The 19,554-nt window shown below is 37.2% G+C and overlaps 2 protein-coding genes across 2 annotated transcripts; both read right to left on the reverse strand.

The window, feature by feature from the left end:
* Window positions 1–1,153: 1,153 nt before the first annotated feature.
* LOC581189 (trans-1,2-dihydrobenzene-1,2-diol dehydrogenase) lies at window positions 1,154–7,923 on the reverse strand. The gene is made up of 7 exons (XM_011679324.2): window positions 6,678–7,923; window positions 6,031–6,194; window positions 5,024–5,159; window positions 4,149–4,262; window positions 2,974–3,098; window positions 2,355–2,523; window positions 1,154–1,542 (listed from the first exon to the last, which is right to left on the reverse strand). Exons 1-7 carry the CDS (start codon window positions 6,985–6,987, stop codon window positions 1,430–1,432), a joined length of 1,131 nt encoding a protein of 376 aa, XP_011677626.2. The 5' UTR covers window positions 6,988–7,923; the 3' UTR covers window positions 1,154–1,429.
* Window positions 7,924–14,711: 6,788 nt separating this feature from the next.
* Window positions 14,712–18,316, reverse strand: LOC581125 (trans-1,2-dihydrobenzene-1,2-diol dehydrogenase). Its single transcript, XM_030988088.1, has 5 exons — window positions 17,909–18,316; window positions 16,264–16,426; window positions 15,837–15,879; window positions 15,438–15,573; window positions 14,712–14,836 (listed from the first exon to the last, which is right to left on the reverse strand). The coding sequence occupies exons 1-5, from the start codon at window positions 18,111–18,113 to the stop codon at window positions 14,712–14,714; spliced, it is 672 nt and encodes a 223-aa protein (XP_030843948.1). The 5' UTR covers window positions 18,114–18,316.
* Between the last annotated feature and the right edge of the window lie 1,238 nt (window positions 18,317–19,554).

A 19,554-nucleotide genomic window follows, 5' to 3' on the forward strand; every position in this document is an offset into this window, starting at 1 on the left:
AGAAAGGACCATGCATTAAAACAGAGAATATTGAGATGAAAGGGCAGTAGATGCAGTAATAGGGATCAAAAGACAGGAGGACGAGAGATAATGTGGACAAAAGGGCCCCTCTTTCTTCCACATCAGACGCCCACTCTACCCCCCCCCCCAAAAAAAAACATCTCTCTCTCTCTCTTTTCTCACCCCCTCTCTCTTTCTCTCTCTCGCTCCCCTCTCTCTCTCTCTCTCTCTTTCTATCTATCTATCTATCTCCCTTCCCCTCTTTCTTCTTCCCCTCACTCTCCATCCCCTATCTCTCTCTTTCTCTCTCTCTCGCTTTATTTCTCTCTCTCTCCTTCTCTCTCCCTCCCTTCCCCTCTTTCTCCTTCCCTCACTCTCCACCCCTCTCTCTCTCTCTCTTTCTCTCTCTCTCTCTCTCTCTCTCTCTCTCTCTCTCTCTCTCTCACACCCTTCCCAATCTATCCACCCCATCCAGCCATCAGCGCATTGATAGTTCTGCTTCCCATACTAATCTAGCGCCCTCGGTCGTCAGATGCTTCACATTATTTACCATATTTTTTCCTCTGTTCAAAACAACCTCAAATTATGAATCAATATTTCGTTTGTGTATGTTTAATTTCTGTAGAACTTATATTTCTGAAATGATAATCCTTTCAATCATAATGTTCGCCATATATTTCAGAATAACTTTATAACTACATTAAGGCCCTGCCTGATTGACTACAACTTCTGCGTCAATTTTGTTTGAAAATATCAAGTTATTTCGTAATCAATATTACTGCTGGTCTTTGCATATGTACAATTAGATAATTTTGTCATACGTACAGCTCATCCTGAAAGCTTGTATCAGTTGAATCCATGCAATTTACAAAGTACTGAAAATATAATAGTTTAATAAATACCACCCCTAATATTATTGTCTCATGATTGACAATATAGCCCATGTGCAAATGCGCCAACAGGGACTTTTAGATTCACACGTCGACAGGAGGGATTAGACCACACAGCGAGGTCACTGACAGGTGGCTATCTCATCAACTCAGCTCTGAAATAACATAAGAAATAGAGGATCATGGGGGACCAACAGGCACCGATTGGGGAAGTTTTCTATATAGAGGGAGCAAGTAGCTACAAGTAGGACAGTGGGGCTTTAAAAGGATTTCACATTGCCTTAAAATGATGTCACACGTAGCAGTCCACTATGTCGACGTGCAAATCTAAAAGTCCGTAATGTTACGAATGAAACTTCGCTTTTGTGCAAATAATGAATAACAATGCGTCACAAGCTGGACACAAAACTTGTTTTACTCGCTTCTGTTCTACCTCTGATCGACATTAAGTATTATATCCTTCCTTTCTAAACTGATGGCGAGTGTGACCAGGCCCAGAAAAGTAGTATAAAAACAGTCTCGATAGCGTGGCCCAGGTTTCACGGAAGGTCTTCATCGTTCCACTTCACACGTAAATCTCTTCTCGCGTCTTCTAGAAGTCGAGCCATGAGCTGAGAAGATTTCCAACTCATCAGGGGGTGCTCCTTCATACCTAGACAAACAGAGGAGAAATGGATTTCTTAAAATAAAAAATGGCATTTACGGTATATACAGTTAAGAACTAAATTATTTATACCCATTACATTAATTTTTTTAAAGGTATGCCGTAAATGGATTTTTCCCTATTTACGTTTCTTAATAAAATGACACATTAAATCTTATATTATCTCAATGATCTCACAACATTCAACAATGACCCTAATTCAACCAGTCCATCTTCTTTCCCGAGTTACGAAAAACACAAAAAGCATCAAATTTACGAGGAGTATGAATAATTAACTTGTTAACTGTATATACACCATAACGAGGATTCTATCTAGTTTGCCTCATGAATGGTAAGGGAGTTATGGAGCTAGGCGAGTGGGCTTTACAAACATATATATTATGGAAAAAATAACTGTGCCCCCGCCCCTCGTATATTTTCCCAAAGAATCCTGCCTGTATATACCAACGAAGACTCTACAAAGTTCTGATAGGATAGTAGCGGTTCATACGGAGCAACGTACCCATCCCCTCCCCCCCCCCCCCCTCCACCATCACCACCCCCACCACCACCGCTACGGTCAAAACCTCATCTTGCATTCTAACATCCAATATGAAAATGAAAACGTGCCCCCTCACCCCCCCCCCCCCAAAGAGATACCTAAGTTTTTTGTTATTGCTTACTTCCTTGCTGTCAGAGAATTGTTATATTGCAGGGCACCTTAGAAAATGTCATACCCCGAAATATTTTGTGAGTTAAGGACAATAAGTAAAGGACTCCCAAAAATAGAGATATTCCTAAATATTTATAAACAGACTAACCTCTCGCTATTGCCTGTCTGGCCGCCTCAGCCTCGTAGAACATCGCCGACCATTCCTTGCCGAATTGATACGACTGATCGGAGAGGGGATAGGTGAACTCAAAGAAAGTCGACTCCTCTTCGTCGTTGATCCATTCAAAGCTAGATGGATGCCACAAGTTATTTGGAATCTGTCAAGACATAATTTGATATGTTAGGTTGGGGTGGCTGAAGGATCGCAAAGGCTAATCTAAAAATAAAAACTAACATAGCTCAATTTTCAAAACATTTTAATACTTGAATGTTAATACAAAAACGCATTAGCTAATCCGAAAGATATATCTAAAGGCAATGCATAGGGTATTGATATTGATATTTGATACTTGATATTGATATTGTCCTTTTCTTTTAATTCATTTAACCAATATCATTATCATTACTTTGCTTCTAACTAACGATTTCAAAAAGGCAGGGGGGCGGTCATAAATGTCTGAGATTTGTCGCTAGACAATGAAAATTTTAAACTTTGCTGGCAGAGTTGATTTTAGGAATAGAGAGAGAGAGAGGGGGGGGGGGGGGGGGGGGGGTCACTAACTTTGCGAACTTAACGCAATGTTTGAAGAAGTCTGTACGTGAGTTACCCTGATTCGTCCTTTTGTGCCCACTATTGTGACGTCATTCTGATAGTTCGCCTTGGTGCTGCACGTGAGCGTGGCTATAGCGCCACCTAGGTACAGCATTGTAGTCGTGTAGGTCTCATCCACACCTGAAAAAGACATAACATCGAATGAAGGGAATGGGCATTTACTCAATTTTAGAGATAATACTTAGCACTGACGATGCAATTATATTTTGAAAGAAACTTCTAGAAGTTAATGGGAATGGTTTATTATGTAGTACTTAAAAGTACTATAAGGTTTTGATATAATCAAAATCAATTGAATTAATATGGGTGAAGATTCAATGGAAATGATACATTGTAAGTGTTTTGTTTAAATTGTTTTATTTATATTTTGAAAGTTAAAAAGTAATAGCAACTGGAGTGGTAGAAACCGGTTTCAACCAGCACATACCGCCTTTGTTGAGGAATCCATGAGTGTAGGATGATACAGAAGCTCTATCAAACACCACGATAGTCCAATTGACCAGGTATATTTTAAGTGTTGTGTTTAAATAGTTATAGTTAAAAAGTAATAGCAACTGGAGTGGTAGAAACCGGTTTCAACCAGTACATACCGCCTTGGTTGAGGAATCCATGAGCTCTATCAAACACCACGATAGCCCAATTGACCACATATATTCTAAGTGTTGTGTTTAAATAGTTATAGTTAAAAAGTATTAGCAACTGGAGTGGTAGAAACCGGTTTCAACCAGTACATACCGCCTTTGTTGAGGAATCCATGAGTGTAGGATGATACAGAAGCTCTATCAAACACTACGATAGTCCAATTGACCAGGTATATTTTAAGTGTTGTGTTTAAATAGTTATAGTTAAAAAGTAATAGCAACTGGAGTGGTAGAAACCGGTTTCAACCAGTACATACCGCCTTGGTTGAGGAATCCATGAGCTCTATCAAACACCACGATAGCCCAATTGACCACGTATATTCTAAGTGTTGTGTTTAAATAGTTATAGTTAAATAATAATAGCAACTGGAGTGGTAGAAACCGGTTTCAGCCAGTACATACCGCCTTGGTTGAGGAATCCAAACACCATGATAGCCCAGTATAGCAGGTATGTTTAAATTGTTGTGTTTAAATAGTTTAATATCAATAGCAACGGAAGTGGTTAAAACCGGTTTCGACCAGTACGTACCGTCTGTGTTCAGGAATCCATGAGTGTATGATGATACAGGAGCTCTACCAAACACCATGATAGCCCAATAGACCAGGTATCCACCGAGATCATACAGACCACCTCCTCCGAGATCTAGGAGCAGAAGACAGTAACCATGGTAACAGAACCAATATTGATGAACATTGTTTCTTTAGTAAGTTAATGATTTTTTTTAATGTTTATTTGTTGTTTTTTATTTCCGAAAATCATCATAAAAAACAATAACACAACATAACAAAATCAAAGTCTTATATAACAATAGTAGAATGATAAAACGGTTGGATAGTCCATTTCAGAGCCATTAACCTAATAGCTCTGAAGATACAGGCATTACGAGAAATAATACATTTGAAATTGCACTTAGGCACGTATTTTAAAGACGTTGATTAGAACTATAAACCTTCGGGTCGCGCTGATTTGCAATGGGTAAAAATGGGTTTAAGGACTTAAAAAAAAAAAAAGAATCGTGTCTCTAAACGCTTTTATCCAGAGTTTGTATGTATAACCCTAGTCATCGGATTCAGGTTTGCCCGCACACAATCTATGCAAATTCTCCACTCCCTGGGGAGCATTTGAGCCAGGCGCCATTTAACAGACGCTCGCAATGCTGAACAATCTACAATGACTTTCGCATCCTTCCAGGTATCCATTTATCACCTGGGTGAAGAGTAACAATGTAGAAAAAATACCTTGATAAAAGAACATCAGTGCTGTAGGCCTATCGGTATCGAATCAACGGCAGTTTCATCTCCTACCAACTATTTAAACTTCTCATTTACGATACATACATCGCGAAGAATTATTAGGTTTACTAATTTAATTTACTGACTATTTTTTCAATAATCATTTTTCACCTTTCTTCGAGATGCGTTCTACGTGTGAAATATTCTGGCCGAAGTTCGCCAGAAGAGCTCTGACGTCACCAAGTTGCCCGGATGTGATGATTTCGCGGATCTTCTCGCACGCTGGAAAGAAAGCTGTCCACATTCCCTGGTAAAACGGAAAAAAAAAAAATAATAATAATAATAATAATGATAATAATCATAAAAAAAAGGAAAAGAAAATTGATTCGTAAGTAATTTAGGCTTATTTTAGCCCTCTCTTATCAGGCATTAAAAATCCTTGTGTTTTTTGTGGAATTTTCACAAATTTGTTTCAGGTACTTCTTAGCCAGGGTGTTAACAGTTTCTTGGGTTATATAGGCGTAGCCAGGGCACAACAAGCCAGGTCAAACAAGAAGGTCATCAATGAAACTATATGACTCTGTGATTTTGTGTCACCCAGTCTGACCCCCCCCCCCCCCTCTTTCACAACTGGATCTCTTTTGAAACTGAGCACATAATCCTTGTTTTAAAGACCACCACAAGACGAATCCAGAGCACCTATCAACAATGACATGCTCTTTCACCACTAAAAGCTCATATTCCAATTTTCTTCACTTCTTCTTTTTAAGGACCTTGCCTTTTCTAACTAACTTTCTGCCCTAGAATTCACTCGTAAACTTTGTAGGGTTAACAATAATAAATCTGAGATGCACGGCCCTACGTGTTATCTTTAGGTGTCCGCAAAATTTGATTTCGATTTCCAATCATAAATATCTTGATAATCACACAGGCGATCGGCTTGTAAAAGTCATGGGGTTCCTGACTGACCTAAAGGTTTGTAATTATCATTGCAGCATGAGCTAAATCCAGGATTTTGTTTCAGAATCTGAGACAAAGTTACCCAATCCCTTTAAACACAGTATAAACAAAATAATATTAAGTTCTTAACTGTTTTCTTTATACCATTGCGTGTTAAACATGTAGATATTTCAAATCGTTATTACTTGAAAAAATGGTAGGAAAAAATACGCCTATACCTCCATAAAGAAGACATCATGTTGCTTTGCCGATCTGAGGATCTCTTGTGCATCCCGTACTGTTAGTGCCATAGGCTTCTCACATAACACGTGTTTCTTATGCTCTATGAAGAGTAGACAGTGCTTGCGGTGTTGGGTGTTAATTGAGGCGACGTAGACAATGTCTGATAGAGAGAGAGGGGGAGGGAGGGAGAAGAAAGAAAGAGAGAGAGAGAGAGAGAGAGAGAAAGGGGGAGAAATTATTATGAACTTAAAGACACTGGCGTTTTTTTTTTTACAAGTTACATGTTGTAAGTATATAAGTCCCTCCCCCTTGATTTAAAAAACCAAGAAAATAGAAATTCTGGAAATTAATTACTAATTTTTGGTAGAAACATACACATCTGGCACGAAGGTTTGGTTTTCAGCCCTTTCTCGTCATATTTCAAAATAGGGGCATATGAAGAGCATTCAATTTCAGCGGAAATTTTCACCTTGATATTTTACATAATATTGTACTATAATTTCCCTGAATTATTTTCCTGGTCATTGAAGGAATATACCTATTTCAAAGACATAAAGATAGTAATGTGCCCTCCTTTTTACAAAATTCTGGATCCGCCCTATGTTGTCGCCAACGTATTAGTCTGCATGAAACATACTCTTACCTATCTTAGGATCCTTCGCAAGCTCTTCGTAGCTTCCATAGGCGGTGTCGATCTTGAATTCATCTGCGAATTTCCTCGCGCGATCCAGCGATCGAGACGCCACGGCGACGACTTCATGCTGGTGTTCATGGCCCACGAGACTGGCGACGAAATCGTGTGCGATGAGGCCCGTAGCACAGATCCCCCATCTAAGCGGAGCTCGGGATTCCAAGACAACACTCAAGTCAATGTTCTTTATTTTGAGATCTACGTCAGGGTTAATATCGGTAGCATCCAAATCGAGATTCGCTTCAAGATCCGATGCCGACATGTTTTCTGAGATTCTCCTCCGTTCAAGTTAATATTCCCTTAAAATAATTAGCTAAGCGGTGATTAAATCAGCTTGCAGCTAGCACATTAGTAACACAAAAACAGTATGCTCTGGTAAGTGTCCATTTTTACTTCTGCAAGTGTCTTTTGAATGCGTTCCTCAGAAAAGTCTTTAAAAAAGAAATTGACGTTATTGAGTGGAAATGTTATAGACAACGTTCGTAAACTATAAACCAAATGGGAAGTTTACTCCGTCAGATCATCCGAAATAAGTCGAAGACATTCTTGCAGTATTCCAAAAATCAATTCCAATAAAATTATGTCACCTTGGAAATCGGTGTATTTCATCTGTGGTGCTCTTCCAAAGATTGAAGTCAGTGGAGCCTCTAGAAACAAGAAGTAGAACTTTAAGCTAATGTTGCCATCTGATGGGTATCACAATCCGATGTTCATGAACTAAGGTGCAAGCTTGTACCTATAATTACTACTAGCGCAACGACGAACTTTGAGCCAATAATTTCCGTCCTCATAGCACTAAACTGAACTACTATGTTTGTATCTCTGCCTTGCTAGCATGTTAAGAGGATCTAAATCTGAGTTAAGAATTAATTGAGATTTACGACTTGAATTTCTTTTCTGTCGATGAATAAAGATCAAACTTTATTCCTGCAATCACTGGCCGTGCACTAGCTAACTTGGAGCCAATAAATACCGTCTTTATAGCGCTGCGTCCATCCACGTTCTGTGCAGAGATGGTGTGTTAATGGGGATTCGTTTCCTGAGCTGAACACACGTGTTGATTTAACAAAGTACATCTTTAAGTCGATTGGTCATAATATTACCTCTGTTCCATTTTTCCTCTCTCTCGAAGCCTTAGAAAGGGAGTGGGCATATACTTCTTAAGATGTTAACTGCCCTATAAAGTGAAGAGCTAGGCTCGAAATAACAGAGTGATACGATAAGAAGAGAACATTAAGGTTTCAGAAAGTTGTGGTAGTTGCATTTTCAAATCATCATTATTTACGGATCATCCATTACCCTTAAAGATCATGATTGATGATGCTACTATATAAACATGGTAAAAGGCATTCTCGTGTTCCTTGATTAGAATAAATTCTTGATTCCTAATTCTTTGTTGACTTATTCGTGATCATGATGCAAACTTTAAACAAACTTCGAGATGCACTTCGTTTGCCAGCTATACAGTTACAATAGTCAATCAAACAAAGTAGAAAACGATTAATCATTTTGAAATACTCCTCGAAAGATTAATATATCATAATTTGAAGTAAAATGGAACAATGGTAATAGCACAACAAATGTATAATATTAAGCAAGTATTTGTATTTTTCAAATGTATAATCAAAACATTCGGTTCGTAATATTTTTATGAGTTAAAATTTGAAACACACATAATTATTTACTCTTGAATATGTTGAGGGATGTTTGAGGTTTTAACATGTCTTGAATTGTTTAGTCAACAAAATAAAGAAGCGAACTATAACTTTTGACAAAATGGTTTAATTTCTATTTCATGACATAGAATTCAGACATAAAATGTTAGGGGTGTTTATGTGCATAATTGATATTTATCATGGTTAAAAGTGTGGTCAAAGATTACATTATTGATACCAGATTGTGACCAGGGGGGTGTTTCACAAAGATCCTAATTTGAACTTATCTCTAAGTTGGGCTTAACAATTATGGAAAGTCGTTAGCATCTTTGAAAATATTTTTTAACAGTTATTTTTAAAGGCATAAAATGTTGATTAAAATCATTCATATTTTCTATTATCAAGGAGATTTTATGTTCTTGATGTGGACTTTAAGAAAAGTCTTAAATACTTCAATTTCTGCTTTTGAATATATTTCATTTTAAGGCTGCAAATGGCTCTCCATAATTTTTAAGTCCAACTTAGAGTTAAGCTCTACTTAGGATCTTTGTGAAACTCCCCCAGGAGTACAGAAGAGAGGAGTTTGGGAAGTGGCCCCAGTTATTTCTTGATTATAAAAGCATTTCAGCGAGGCACATATAAAATGAATGCAAGTATATTCCCCACACCCTGCAACCTCCCAAATATTCTTTTACAACAGCGCTTGAATATTCAATATTGAATGTTGAATGTTGAATATTTAAGTATATGTAAATGTTTAATGGTTATACAACTAAACTATTGATGAACAGAATCTAATCGTTCATGGATCCCAAGTCGGAGTAGATGGTGTGATTTGCTCGATGATGCACAATATATATAATTAGATAAAATCACAAAAAGTAAGCGAGGCGAGGGCCCGATCGGAAGCAATAATTCGCTTTAACTTTTTGTAAAGTCCTACACAAGTCATGCACGCTACTATAGCATTTGTCAAAGAGTCAATGATCGTTTTATTAGTTTGTTTAATGGTATATGACTGGTATGGAAATGGGAGTGTTCTTTATATAGACTGAAGTTAACTGAAGAGACTATCTGAACAATCTTAGCAATTAAAACAGGACTTTGATCGGTAGTCTGCACGAGTATGGGTCAATAGCTCTTAGACAAACATACCATCGTTAAAGTGATTCCGCCATTAGTTGATTTTGTGTAAGGACTTTAAACAAAAAACACAGAACCCAAGGCACTAAAGTATACGCTATATTCCCTAGCCCTAGGTGTATATGTCCAGCTCATTTCATTTTTATTATGAATTGTTCGAGGCTTATTTGTTGAAGAAGTGTTTTACACGTGGGAATTTATGAATGCACGTTCCGCGCTGTCAATGTTATGCAAATAATATCAAATGGAGGGAGTGTAATGCGGCTATCATTTGAATTGTGTGGGCAAAGAATGCAATATCATTCTATCTCAATACAAACATAAATACAATTAAATAAACAAACAATGTCCTAAAAAGAATCAATTTAACTTACATATTTCAGAAACCTCTTGGAAAAGTACGGCATTAAACTTTCATTAAATTTTAAAATCTGCTAATTCAAAGTTGCCCTTACTATAAAGAATATGTCTTACATGCAGTTATTTACTTGTTCTTACTCCTTCTTTTCAGTAGAGTCGGTAGAACCATGCACGAGTGATAATGACATGCCGTCCATATCAACAGAATATATTGTAATACACTTTCTATATAATGTCTTATACATAATGCAACATTAATTTAGGGAGGTTAATCCCAACTGAACCATACTCCTTAAATTGACAATGTAATGACATCACAGTACATGAGCAATTTCTGAACATGGATAAACATATACAATATATATTTATTATATTTTATTTCATTTCCAGGAAAACAAGAGTATCAAAAAATAACTGAGCAATACATGAAAATGTACAATAACAAAAGAAAGAAAATATCACTTATCACGGAAAGAAAACAAATTCTGTATGAGAATCTTCTCATAAACTGATGGCAGAAATGCATATGTAATTCAATAGTTATCAAGTGTATAGACGATTAAAAGGGCATGACTACTTTTTTCAATAAACAAGAAAATGTCTCATTTCTGGTCGTATAAGAGCAAATCCAAGACGCCATAACAGGTTGTCGTTTCAAAATAAGATGTTGTTTAATATTTTTGAAAAAGAAAAAGCGTGAAATCCGTGAGAAAAAATCTCACATCACTTATATAAAAAAACAAAGAACCATTAAATAAAGTTGTATCGAGTTCTAAAATATTAGCATGTTCAATCTCACTTCTGGATATTTTCCGTCAGTAATTTTTACGGTATAATCTATCCACTTTTCTAAACAAATAAACAGCGTTTATAAATTTTCATTGACTACTCATTGGGGCGTGTTTAAAAAAGATCCTAAATCGAACTTAATTCTTAGTTGGACTTAAAAGTTATGGAAAGCCATTTGTAGCCTTAAAATAAAATATATTCAAAAGCGAAAATTCAAGTATTTTTGACTTTTTATAAATTCCACATCACGAACATAAAATCTCCTTGATACTAGAAAATATGAATGATTCGAATCAACATTTTATGCCTTAAAATTTTTTTTTTACAAAATGTTTTCTCAGATGCTAACGGTTTTACATAATTATTGTTAAGTCCAACTTAGAGATAAGTTCAACTAAGGATCTATGTGAAACACCCCCTTGGAGTTGTTTTTACGATATGAAATAAGAAGGGCTTCTCCAAGTCAATTCATATCTTTCAAAGATTAAAATAGATGATTATAAATATTATTAGTTAACCATAGCGAATTATTGTATGATGAAACCCTAAAGTCATAGCGACGAGGCCGATACCAGACAATAGGGTACCGAAGTGCTAACGTCACAATCGCATGCACATGAGGATAACGGTGAAATTATTCAAGCAACGAGCTGGAGCAGGGCAAATTTAATGTTTGGGGCTGGTGTGATCACCACACCATTGTTTGCACATAACCAGCAACCTTGACAACTTTGCAATTATGACGTCACACTTCGGTACTCTATAGACCGAACTACCCCTTATGGCCACAGGTCGGTTTGACCGTTTGATTGGGGTTGGTCATATAAGTTGGTTTGGCGTGACTAAAGTTCAAAGCCAATTTTCCTTTTCCCAACCATCTAAATGTTCCTTCTTTAATTCATAGATGTTTTAGATAAGAAGATCGTGATTTTGACATGAATGTCATGCAAGAACGATGACCGTTGATTGACCTTCGTGAACCCACACAACACCGAGATCTCGACGAGCTTTCTCCATCAATGTAGCAATTAGTTCTGTCTCCTTCCAACTCATGAGGGCATGCTCCTTCTTACCTAAAATGAAAACAAATAAAGAAGTTGAAGTTTTGTTGACATTAGGGACTTTTAGATTTGCGTGGACTGATACGTGTGACGTCCATTCAAGACAGTGCATTAAAAGGACGTCGATCGTAGCAATCCACGTTGTCGTTGTGCAAGTCCCTATTCATTCAAGTGCGTGCGAGGATCGCGGGGAGGGGTGCAGTGCCCACCCTTTCCGAGAATTTTGGATTGTTCTGATGGTGCCTTTGGTCCGAAAACTTAATCATTTCGAATATCAGATAGGGTTTGTAAAATCGAAAATGAAACAAGGTTCATTATACGGAAAGTTCATGAACTCGAAAATAAAATAGGGGTCTAAGAAAAAATGAAGCGAAACGATAAAAAGAGAGAGAGATATAGCATATAAAATATTGTACGAGCATACCATGGATTTTACCCTCTGAAGTTTTTTAGTTTTATGTAATGAACGTAAAGCCACTGTAATGACAAAATAATGTAATGAAAGTAATCAAGGATATAATGGTAATTGTTCAAATTATTTTCATCCTGATATATATTTATTATCTCATATTGTGAATTCTTATTCTGTTCTTTACTCTTAATTTTCCAGGAGGCAGACTGTGGGGGTGACATGCTTTCGAGTAATAGCAATTTCAATTGCTTTTGTCACCCCTGACCAGCAGATTGTATCCTTCTATCTCTCTCTCCTCTCCACTTTCCTAAAGCTGTTTGCATGTATTATGAAATGTCTATATATTATCTGATTGTTATACTCATTGCATGTTTTCCGATTGGTCAAATACATAATAATAATAACAATAAAGGGTGCACGCCCCTCTTGAACCACCACGACCCCCTCTCCCTCTGTATCCTCCCCTGTCCAAATAGTTTTACCTTCTTGAATGGCTTGTTTTACAGCATCTGCTTCATATAGCAAACCACATGACAGATCATCATGAGCATATTTCCCTGATTGCGATGGTTTAGGTAGAGGGTAGTGAAAGGTCTCGATGGGGTCGCCGCTAGGTGACGTCCATACCAGGTCAGTTGGAGCCCAGAAATGAGCAGGTATCTGGGAAATAACAGAAAGAGAAACAAGAAATAATAGTACTTCGTTCTTTAAAGCCCAACTGCACTACTTGTAGCTATTTGCGCCCTCTATATAACAAACAATGCATAATCGGTGCCTGTTGGTCCCCCGTGATCTCCTTTTTCTTATGTTAATCGAAAGCTGATTTGATGAGATAACCATCTGTCAGTGACCTTGCAGGGAGGTCTAATCCCCTGGCCAAGCTGGTGCAGACGGGCTTTAAAAGGGCCTTACCAGTAACTAACGAAATCACTTACAGTATTATTTTTAAGTATTATTTTTAAAGACGCAATAAAGTACTGCATTATGATATCATTTTTGTTTCACTGTAGTTTATATGACGTTTATCGTAAAAATGTTGTTTATTTATTATTATCATCATCTTTTTCTTTTCTTCTTCTTCTTCTTCTTCTTCTTCTTCTTCTTCTTCTTCTTCTTCTTCTTCTTCTTCTTCTTCTTCTTCTTCTTCTTCTTCTTCTTCTTCTTCCTCCTCTTCTTCTTCTTCTTCTTCTTCTTCTTCTTCTTCTTCTTCTTCTTCTTCATCTTCTTCTTCTTCTTCTTCTTCTTCTTCTTCTTCTTCTTCTTCTTCTTCTTCTTCTTCCTCTTCTTCTTCTTCTTCTTCTTCTTCTTCTTCTTCTTCTTCTTCTTCTTCTTCTTCTTCTTATCATCATTATTGTTGTTATCATTATCATTATAATTGTCATTATTGTCATTATCATTATTAATATTAATATTATTATTATTATTACTTTATTATTTGTATTACTACATTATTAACACATAGTTAAGGCACTTCTAGCTCTCAACAGGCACGTGCATTTATAAGTATATTAATAATAATATTTCTTACCCGCAAATGCCCTTTTGTTCCAATAATGACGGCATCGTTTGGATACTGAACTTTGAAACTACTTGAGAGCGTTGCTATGGCGTTGTTAGGGAACTTCATGACAGTCGTATATGACTCATCAACTCCTAAAAAAATATCGAAGTATAGTTAAATCATCCAATGTTATGCATTTGCTGAATTGTCATAATTATGTTTTCAGTGACTATCTAATTTATTAATCTTGATCCCAATTTCTTGTTTATCCTCTATTTATTGATTTGATTATATCATCATCCTACAATATTTTCATACATTCTTTTCTCACTATGCCCACAAGTTATCCTCATATCAACTCACTAGTGTCTTTTTGTTTCTTTTTGATTCTTATCGCTAAAATCAGAAATCCTGCTCCCTTTCTCTATTTCTCTTCACCCCCTCCCTTTACTTCCTTCCCCTCCTACTTCACCCTCTCTCTCTCTCTCTCTCTCTCTCTCTCTCTCTCTCTCTCTCCTCTCTCTCTTTTTCTTTCTATATCTCTCTCTCTCGCTCCCTCGCTCTCACTCTGTCTCTCTGTCTCTGTCTCTCTATCTCTCTCTTACCCCCTCTCTCTCTCTTACCCATGCTTATTGCTGAACCTCTTTTTTCGTCTCACTTTCTTCGTCTTTGTCTCATTTTGTTTTCATGTTCCCCAAATTTCTTCTCTGTGCTCTCTACGCCTATAACATTTCTAAATGATCAGTCATCATACACTTCTTTTTGTGTAGGTCATAATTGATAATGAGATAAAATCCATATAATAATCTTCCTCTTTTACTTCTTGTCTTCATGTTTCTTCTCTCCGTTTTTCTGACTTAATGTTATATTCTGTTTTATTGTTTTTGCTACCCAAGCAATCTTATCATATTAATTATATATATTTCAATATTGACAAATCAATATTGTAACTGTATTTTATGTTTGAAATATGCAATGGGTCTTTTAATTGTACACATGACCAATTCAGCCATCGAGCTGCGATACATGTTTTTAATAAACCTTGAATTGAATTGAATTGAATTGTTATTTCATACCGTCAGCATTGAGGAATCCGTGTGTGTTCGTCGATGAGGGTGCTCTACCGAAGACCATGGTAGCTATCTGGATCGGGTAGATTCCCACGTCGTAAAGGGCGCCACCTCCTAACTCTATAAATACAATCATTATGACGTCATAGGTTCACATTTGTATATACATAATTTTGAGCGTGTATTTTTTAATTTTTTTTTAGAAAAAGAGGCAAGATGAAATAAAAACAATAATGATGAAGTAGATTTTCATTTTAAAAGACAAGAAATACTGCATAACTACAAAACTACACAATGCGCAAGGACAAGTCTCTAAATTACCCCCAGAATAAAAAATGAAATAGAAATAAAATAAGGGCAATTAAAATATAACATAATAATCCGCTAATGTAAATAAAATTAAACGTTACATAGCCTATTATCATATAAGTGAATACAATAATAATATGCTGATCAGTGCACCGTATTAATAAGAGTTATGATTGATCCAGATAGAGCGTATGCTCCCTAAACAATCACAAACTTAAAAAAAAAAAAAACGCCCGTTTACATGATATATCTCTTCAGTACAGATTTGGAAATTACTATCAAAGTTGCGATAGACTTAAATCATTCGCAACTAATTTATATAAGACAGGGCCAGGTAATAGAGATTAATAAGGAGATATCAAGTTGCAATTATATTCTAGAGACTTTACAAACATATGATTTGTGTTCTCACCTCTTTTGAATAATCTCTCGACATTATTCAAATCAAGTCCGAAATTGACAAACACTGATTTGACGTCACCAAGTTGCCCGGATGAGACAAGTTCCCGGATCTTTGCCGAGACCGGAAAGAATCGAGTCCATATACCCTAAAATCAATACAATGTATATATAAAAAATATGCTTAATCTACGAGAGAATTAATTTAAAGATGGCGTACATACTCAGAACGAACTTTTGCACAAACTTTTATCAATGTTCAACATAATCTGCACTTTAAACAAGAACAATGGGCACATTTTTCCTTTACTGTTTTCTCGAGGAAAATGTTTAGAGCAGAGTTTGATATGTGTTAATTTTTTTATAGCAATTCTTATGATAAAAGAAAAACAATTTTGAAAAGTGGCCTGACTGGGTCCGCTGTATCTCGCAATTCTAGCGGGGAAGCCATCGGTCTTTACAATAATAATTAAATGTGTGAGAGCAAAGTGACCGAGCAAAAATATACCCTTTTCCCTCTTTTTCATTTTCTTCCCCTCTTTGTTTTTCTGCTCCTTACAATATTTTGTTTCTTCATGCGCTTCCTTTCATGTTCTAGTGGATAGGAGAGGTACTTTCCAACTGAGCCCCATGCTGCTCTTATATACGTAAGTGCTATTAGTGTCGAAATATAAACAAGGATTTCAAAATTATTTGTACAAAAATAAACTACTTTGAAAATAAAGTTGGATTGACTGAAAACAAACTACTTGTAAAAGAAAAAAGAGAATTGCAAAGAAGCGATAAAAATGGAAAATTTTTAAGTCTTATAAACCAAGAAAACTAAAGAAAAACCTTACTTCCATGAAAACACATCATTTTGCTCGGCCGTCTTCAAGACATCCCGAGCCTCTCGTAGAGTGAGTGCCAGCGGTTTTTCACATAATACGTTTTTCTTGTGGTTGAGGAACAGCTTGCTCAGTCTAACATGCTCCGTGTTAATGGCTCCGATGTAGACTACGTCTGCCAAAAGAACATGTCCGTATGTTTTTTTCTAAAACTTCCTTAAAGGTACTATGTCCCATTTGCAGGCCAAACTAATGAAAAAGTTAAATTCCAACTGCATTTGAAAGATAATACTAATTTAGAACTTCCCTAAAAAAGGTGGGGCTGGAAAATGTCTTCAAGTGGGAAAATAACGACTATTAGTTGTCAAATCGACTTTAGGGCTATAGAGCCCAAAAGTAATAGTCTTGATTTTCAGACAATAAATTGTACCGAATGGTCATACGTTTTATGCTGCGCAAATATTCAATCAGTTTAATCTTGGCCATCACAAGAAGTGGGTTATTGATGTAGACAAAATTAATGCTCATGTACCCTTTACAACTCTTTTCACGTATGTTATTACCAAAGAAGAAAAAAAGCCAGTCAGTCACTCAATAGTGTCTGACAGTGAAGTCTAGCAAGTAAACGGTTTTCCTTGCATAATTTGAATATGAGGACACTGCTTACGTTTGAATTTCACAGATAGGACATACATGACATATTCATAATTCCTGCAAAGTTCTACAGCATTTGAGGTTGGCTGCAAAAGGGACATAGTACCTTTAAAAGTGTCTTTCATGATGCCACTTTCAACATGTTTAAGTGTTTTTTTGCTATCATGAATTAATGAAACTTAAATGACTTTAACATCGATATTGTGTTTTTCCAAATCCAAAGCTATGAAAATTCATAATAATGAGAAATATACGCAAACAAGCGAAATAAAGGACGGATAATTATATTCCCACTTTGATTGCTCTGTGGTCTCTACATGACACGTAGAGGATTGTAAATACCCTCTCTGATGATTTATCTTCGTCTTGAAGTGGAAGTCCACAGCGGAAGCTATTCTTAAAAGAGTAATTCAAACCATTTTTTTGTTTTTTGTTGTTGGGGGGGGGGGGATCAAACTATGTGTCTCTCTCACGCACACAAGCACACCCACATTCATCATCTGCCTCTAACACACACGCCCACACATACCATCATTCATCTGCAGTGGCGCTGTGGGAGAGGGCACTATCATCTATAGGGGGGGGGGGGCGATCTTACTCGGAAGATTAAATTTGAACAAGGCCACTAACTGCATGGGGAGGATGCTGGAAGGGTCCCATTGTCTTCTTCTCTCATCCTTCCCATCCAGTCTTTTCCTTTCTCCACTTTTTTCTCTCCCCTTTTCCCCGTTTTTTCCTTCATCATTCGATAGGGGTTAGTGTGGGGTGGGGTGGGGTGGCAGGTGTCCTCCTTTACCCTGTAGCTATACGTCACTGCTCATAACGTTTGCAACTTCTGTCTTTTCCTTTCTCTACTTTCTTTTCTCTCCCCTTTTTCTATTTCTTTCCTTCGTCATTCGCTAGGGGTTGGGGTTAGGGTGGGGGGATGCCCTCCTTATACCCCTGTAGCTATACGTCACTACTCATAACGGTTGTGAGAAAACACAAGTAGCTCTCTACTCACCTACATTTGGATCCCGAGCTAGCTCTTCATAACTACCATAGGCGGTGGGAATCTTAAATTTGGTCGCAAACTTCTGCGCTCTCTCCAATGAACGAGCTGCGATGGCGACAACGAGATGGTTGTCCGAGTGGCCTTGTAAGCTAGAGACGAAGTCAGCCGAGATGATACCAGCAGAGCAGATACCCCATCGCAACGGCGAGGTCATTGTGAAGATAGTAAATGTTAGGATGATAAAATAGTTGACTTAAGTCATGTAAGCTATGTGCAGAATCCTTTTCTGGATTCCGACTCCTCAAAATTGATTACCTTGATGATCTCTTTAACTTAACTCAGCCTATTTTGTCATTTCAAGCAAATATGATTTTCTATCACAATATATGGTGTCGGCCTATTGGTTTCAGTGTTGTATATCTCTCATATCCATTATATGCACAAAGAATGCATGCATGCGGATCGACCTGGGGTGCACAAACATGTGACAATATATTGTTGACATTGGGAATAATAAAAGATGGCCTTTGCCCCTTTCTAATCTTGTCTCCAGATTTCCGTTTTGTGTGTAGGTATGCCTTAAAGACCATATCCGAACTGAACAATGAAATGGATGAATTATATATCAATGGAAAGCTTAAAAGCCATAGATTACAATAATATCAATTAAATGCCATTTTAGTGTCTGCCAGAGGAGTACCAGCTCTCTGAAAACTCAAAATCTAAAGCTTTGACAATCGGAAGTTGTCGACCTAAAAACGTGCTCTCGACTTGATTACAATGACTTAAAATTAATTAAGCACGGCTCATCACCTCAGCTTTAATATAGGTGAACCGGTCGGGTCCACATGTTATGTCGTCACTGTAACTTCGGCAAATTTGCCCCCCTGTTGACCCGTAATTTAATTTGGTTCGGAAAACGAGGTTTTAATTTGCTTTTGTAATAATGAATGGGTTAACACTTTGTATTCCTTTATATTTGTATTTTACATTCATTTAGTTTTCCATTTATATCAAGTTCCATTTTCATCGGATAGGGTCTTTAAGAGTTCATCCATTTTTGTTGAACTTGACCATATCATGACCTTAGGTCAAGGAACATAGAAGTGTCGTGGTCCAATGGGTGCTTCGTAGGACGTACTGTGGATCGCATGGTTCGCGGTTCGAGAAATCTACATTTGCCACTCTCCACCTAGTATAGTGACTAAGCCCACGTTACAACACTGCTCAACAACCTATACCAGGGGGGCGTTTCACAGAATTTTTCATCAGAGACAAATGACATGTGTTGTTATAAGCTACTGAAATCCTTGCTTCTGATTGGTTATCAGCAGATTTGTCACTGATTTTTGTCATTATTTTGTCATTGAAAAAAAAGGCTTTATGAAACGGGTCCCTGGAAGATCTCTCATGAAGCTCAGGGGTTCTAGGCATTCAGATGAGCAGTCAGGGGCCGCCCTAGGGCCCTTGGTGGGGTCCAGGGGGCGGAGCCCCCGAAAGCTCAAGGCTTTTAGGCATTTTTATCTACGGTCAGATCACTCAGATGAGCTAAGTTTGATACCTTATTATTTTTAATTGAAGTGGGGATCACCTTAGGGCCCTTGGTGGGGTCCGGCGGGCAGAGCCCCCTGGAAGCTCAGGGGTTTTAGGCATGT

The sequence above is a fragment of the Strongylocentrotus purpuratus genome, unplaced genomic scaffold (genome assembly GCF_000002235.5).
Source record: "Strongylocentrotus purpuratus isolate Spur 01 unplaced genomic scaffold, Spur_5.0 spur5_scaffold_17, whole genome shotgun sequence".
Classification (NCBI taxonomy): domain Eukaryota; kingdom Metazoa; phylum Echinodermata; class Echinoidea; order Camarodonta; family Strongylocentrotidae; genus Strongylocentrotus; species Strongylocentrotus purpuratus.

Excerpts from the sequence above, each read along its gene's own strand:
- LOC581189 (XM_011679324.2), bottom strand. The coding sequence starts at position 6,987 with ATGTCGGCATCGGATCTTGAAGCGAATCTCGATTTGGATGCTACCGAT. Across the intron at positions 4,263-5,023 it reads AGAACGCATCTCGAAGAAAG|ATCTCGGAGGAGGTGGTCTG; the intron begins GTGAAAAATGAT and ends TTCTGCTCCTAG. Across the intron at positions 3,099-4,148 it reads TGGATTCCTGAACACAGACG|GTGTGGATGAGACCTACACG; the intron begins GTACGTACTGGT and ends TGTCTTTTTCAG.
- LOC581125 (XM_030988088.1), bottom strand. The coding sequence starts at position 18,113 with ATGACCTCGCCGTTGCGATGGGGTATCTGCTCTGCTGGTATCATCTCG. Across the intron at positions 15,574-15,836 it reads TGCGAGATACAGCGGACCCA|GGTATATGGACTCGATTCTT; the intron begins GTCAGGCCACTT and ends TATTGATTTTAG. Across the intron at positions 14,837-15,437 it reads CGAGAGATTATTCAAAAGAG|AGTTAGGAGGTGGCGCCCTT; the intron begins GTGAGAACACAA and ends TTGTATTTATAG.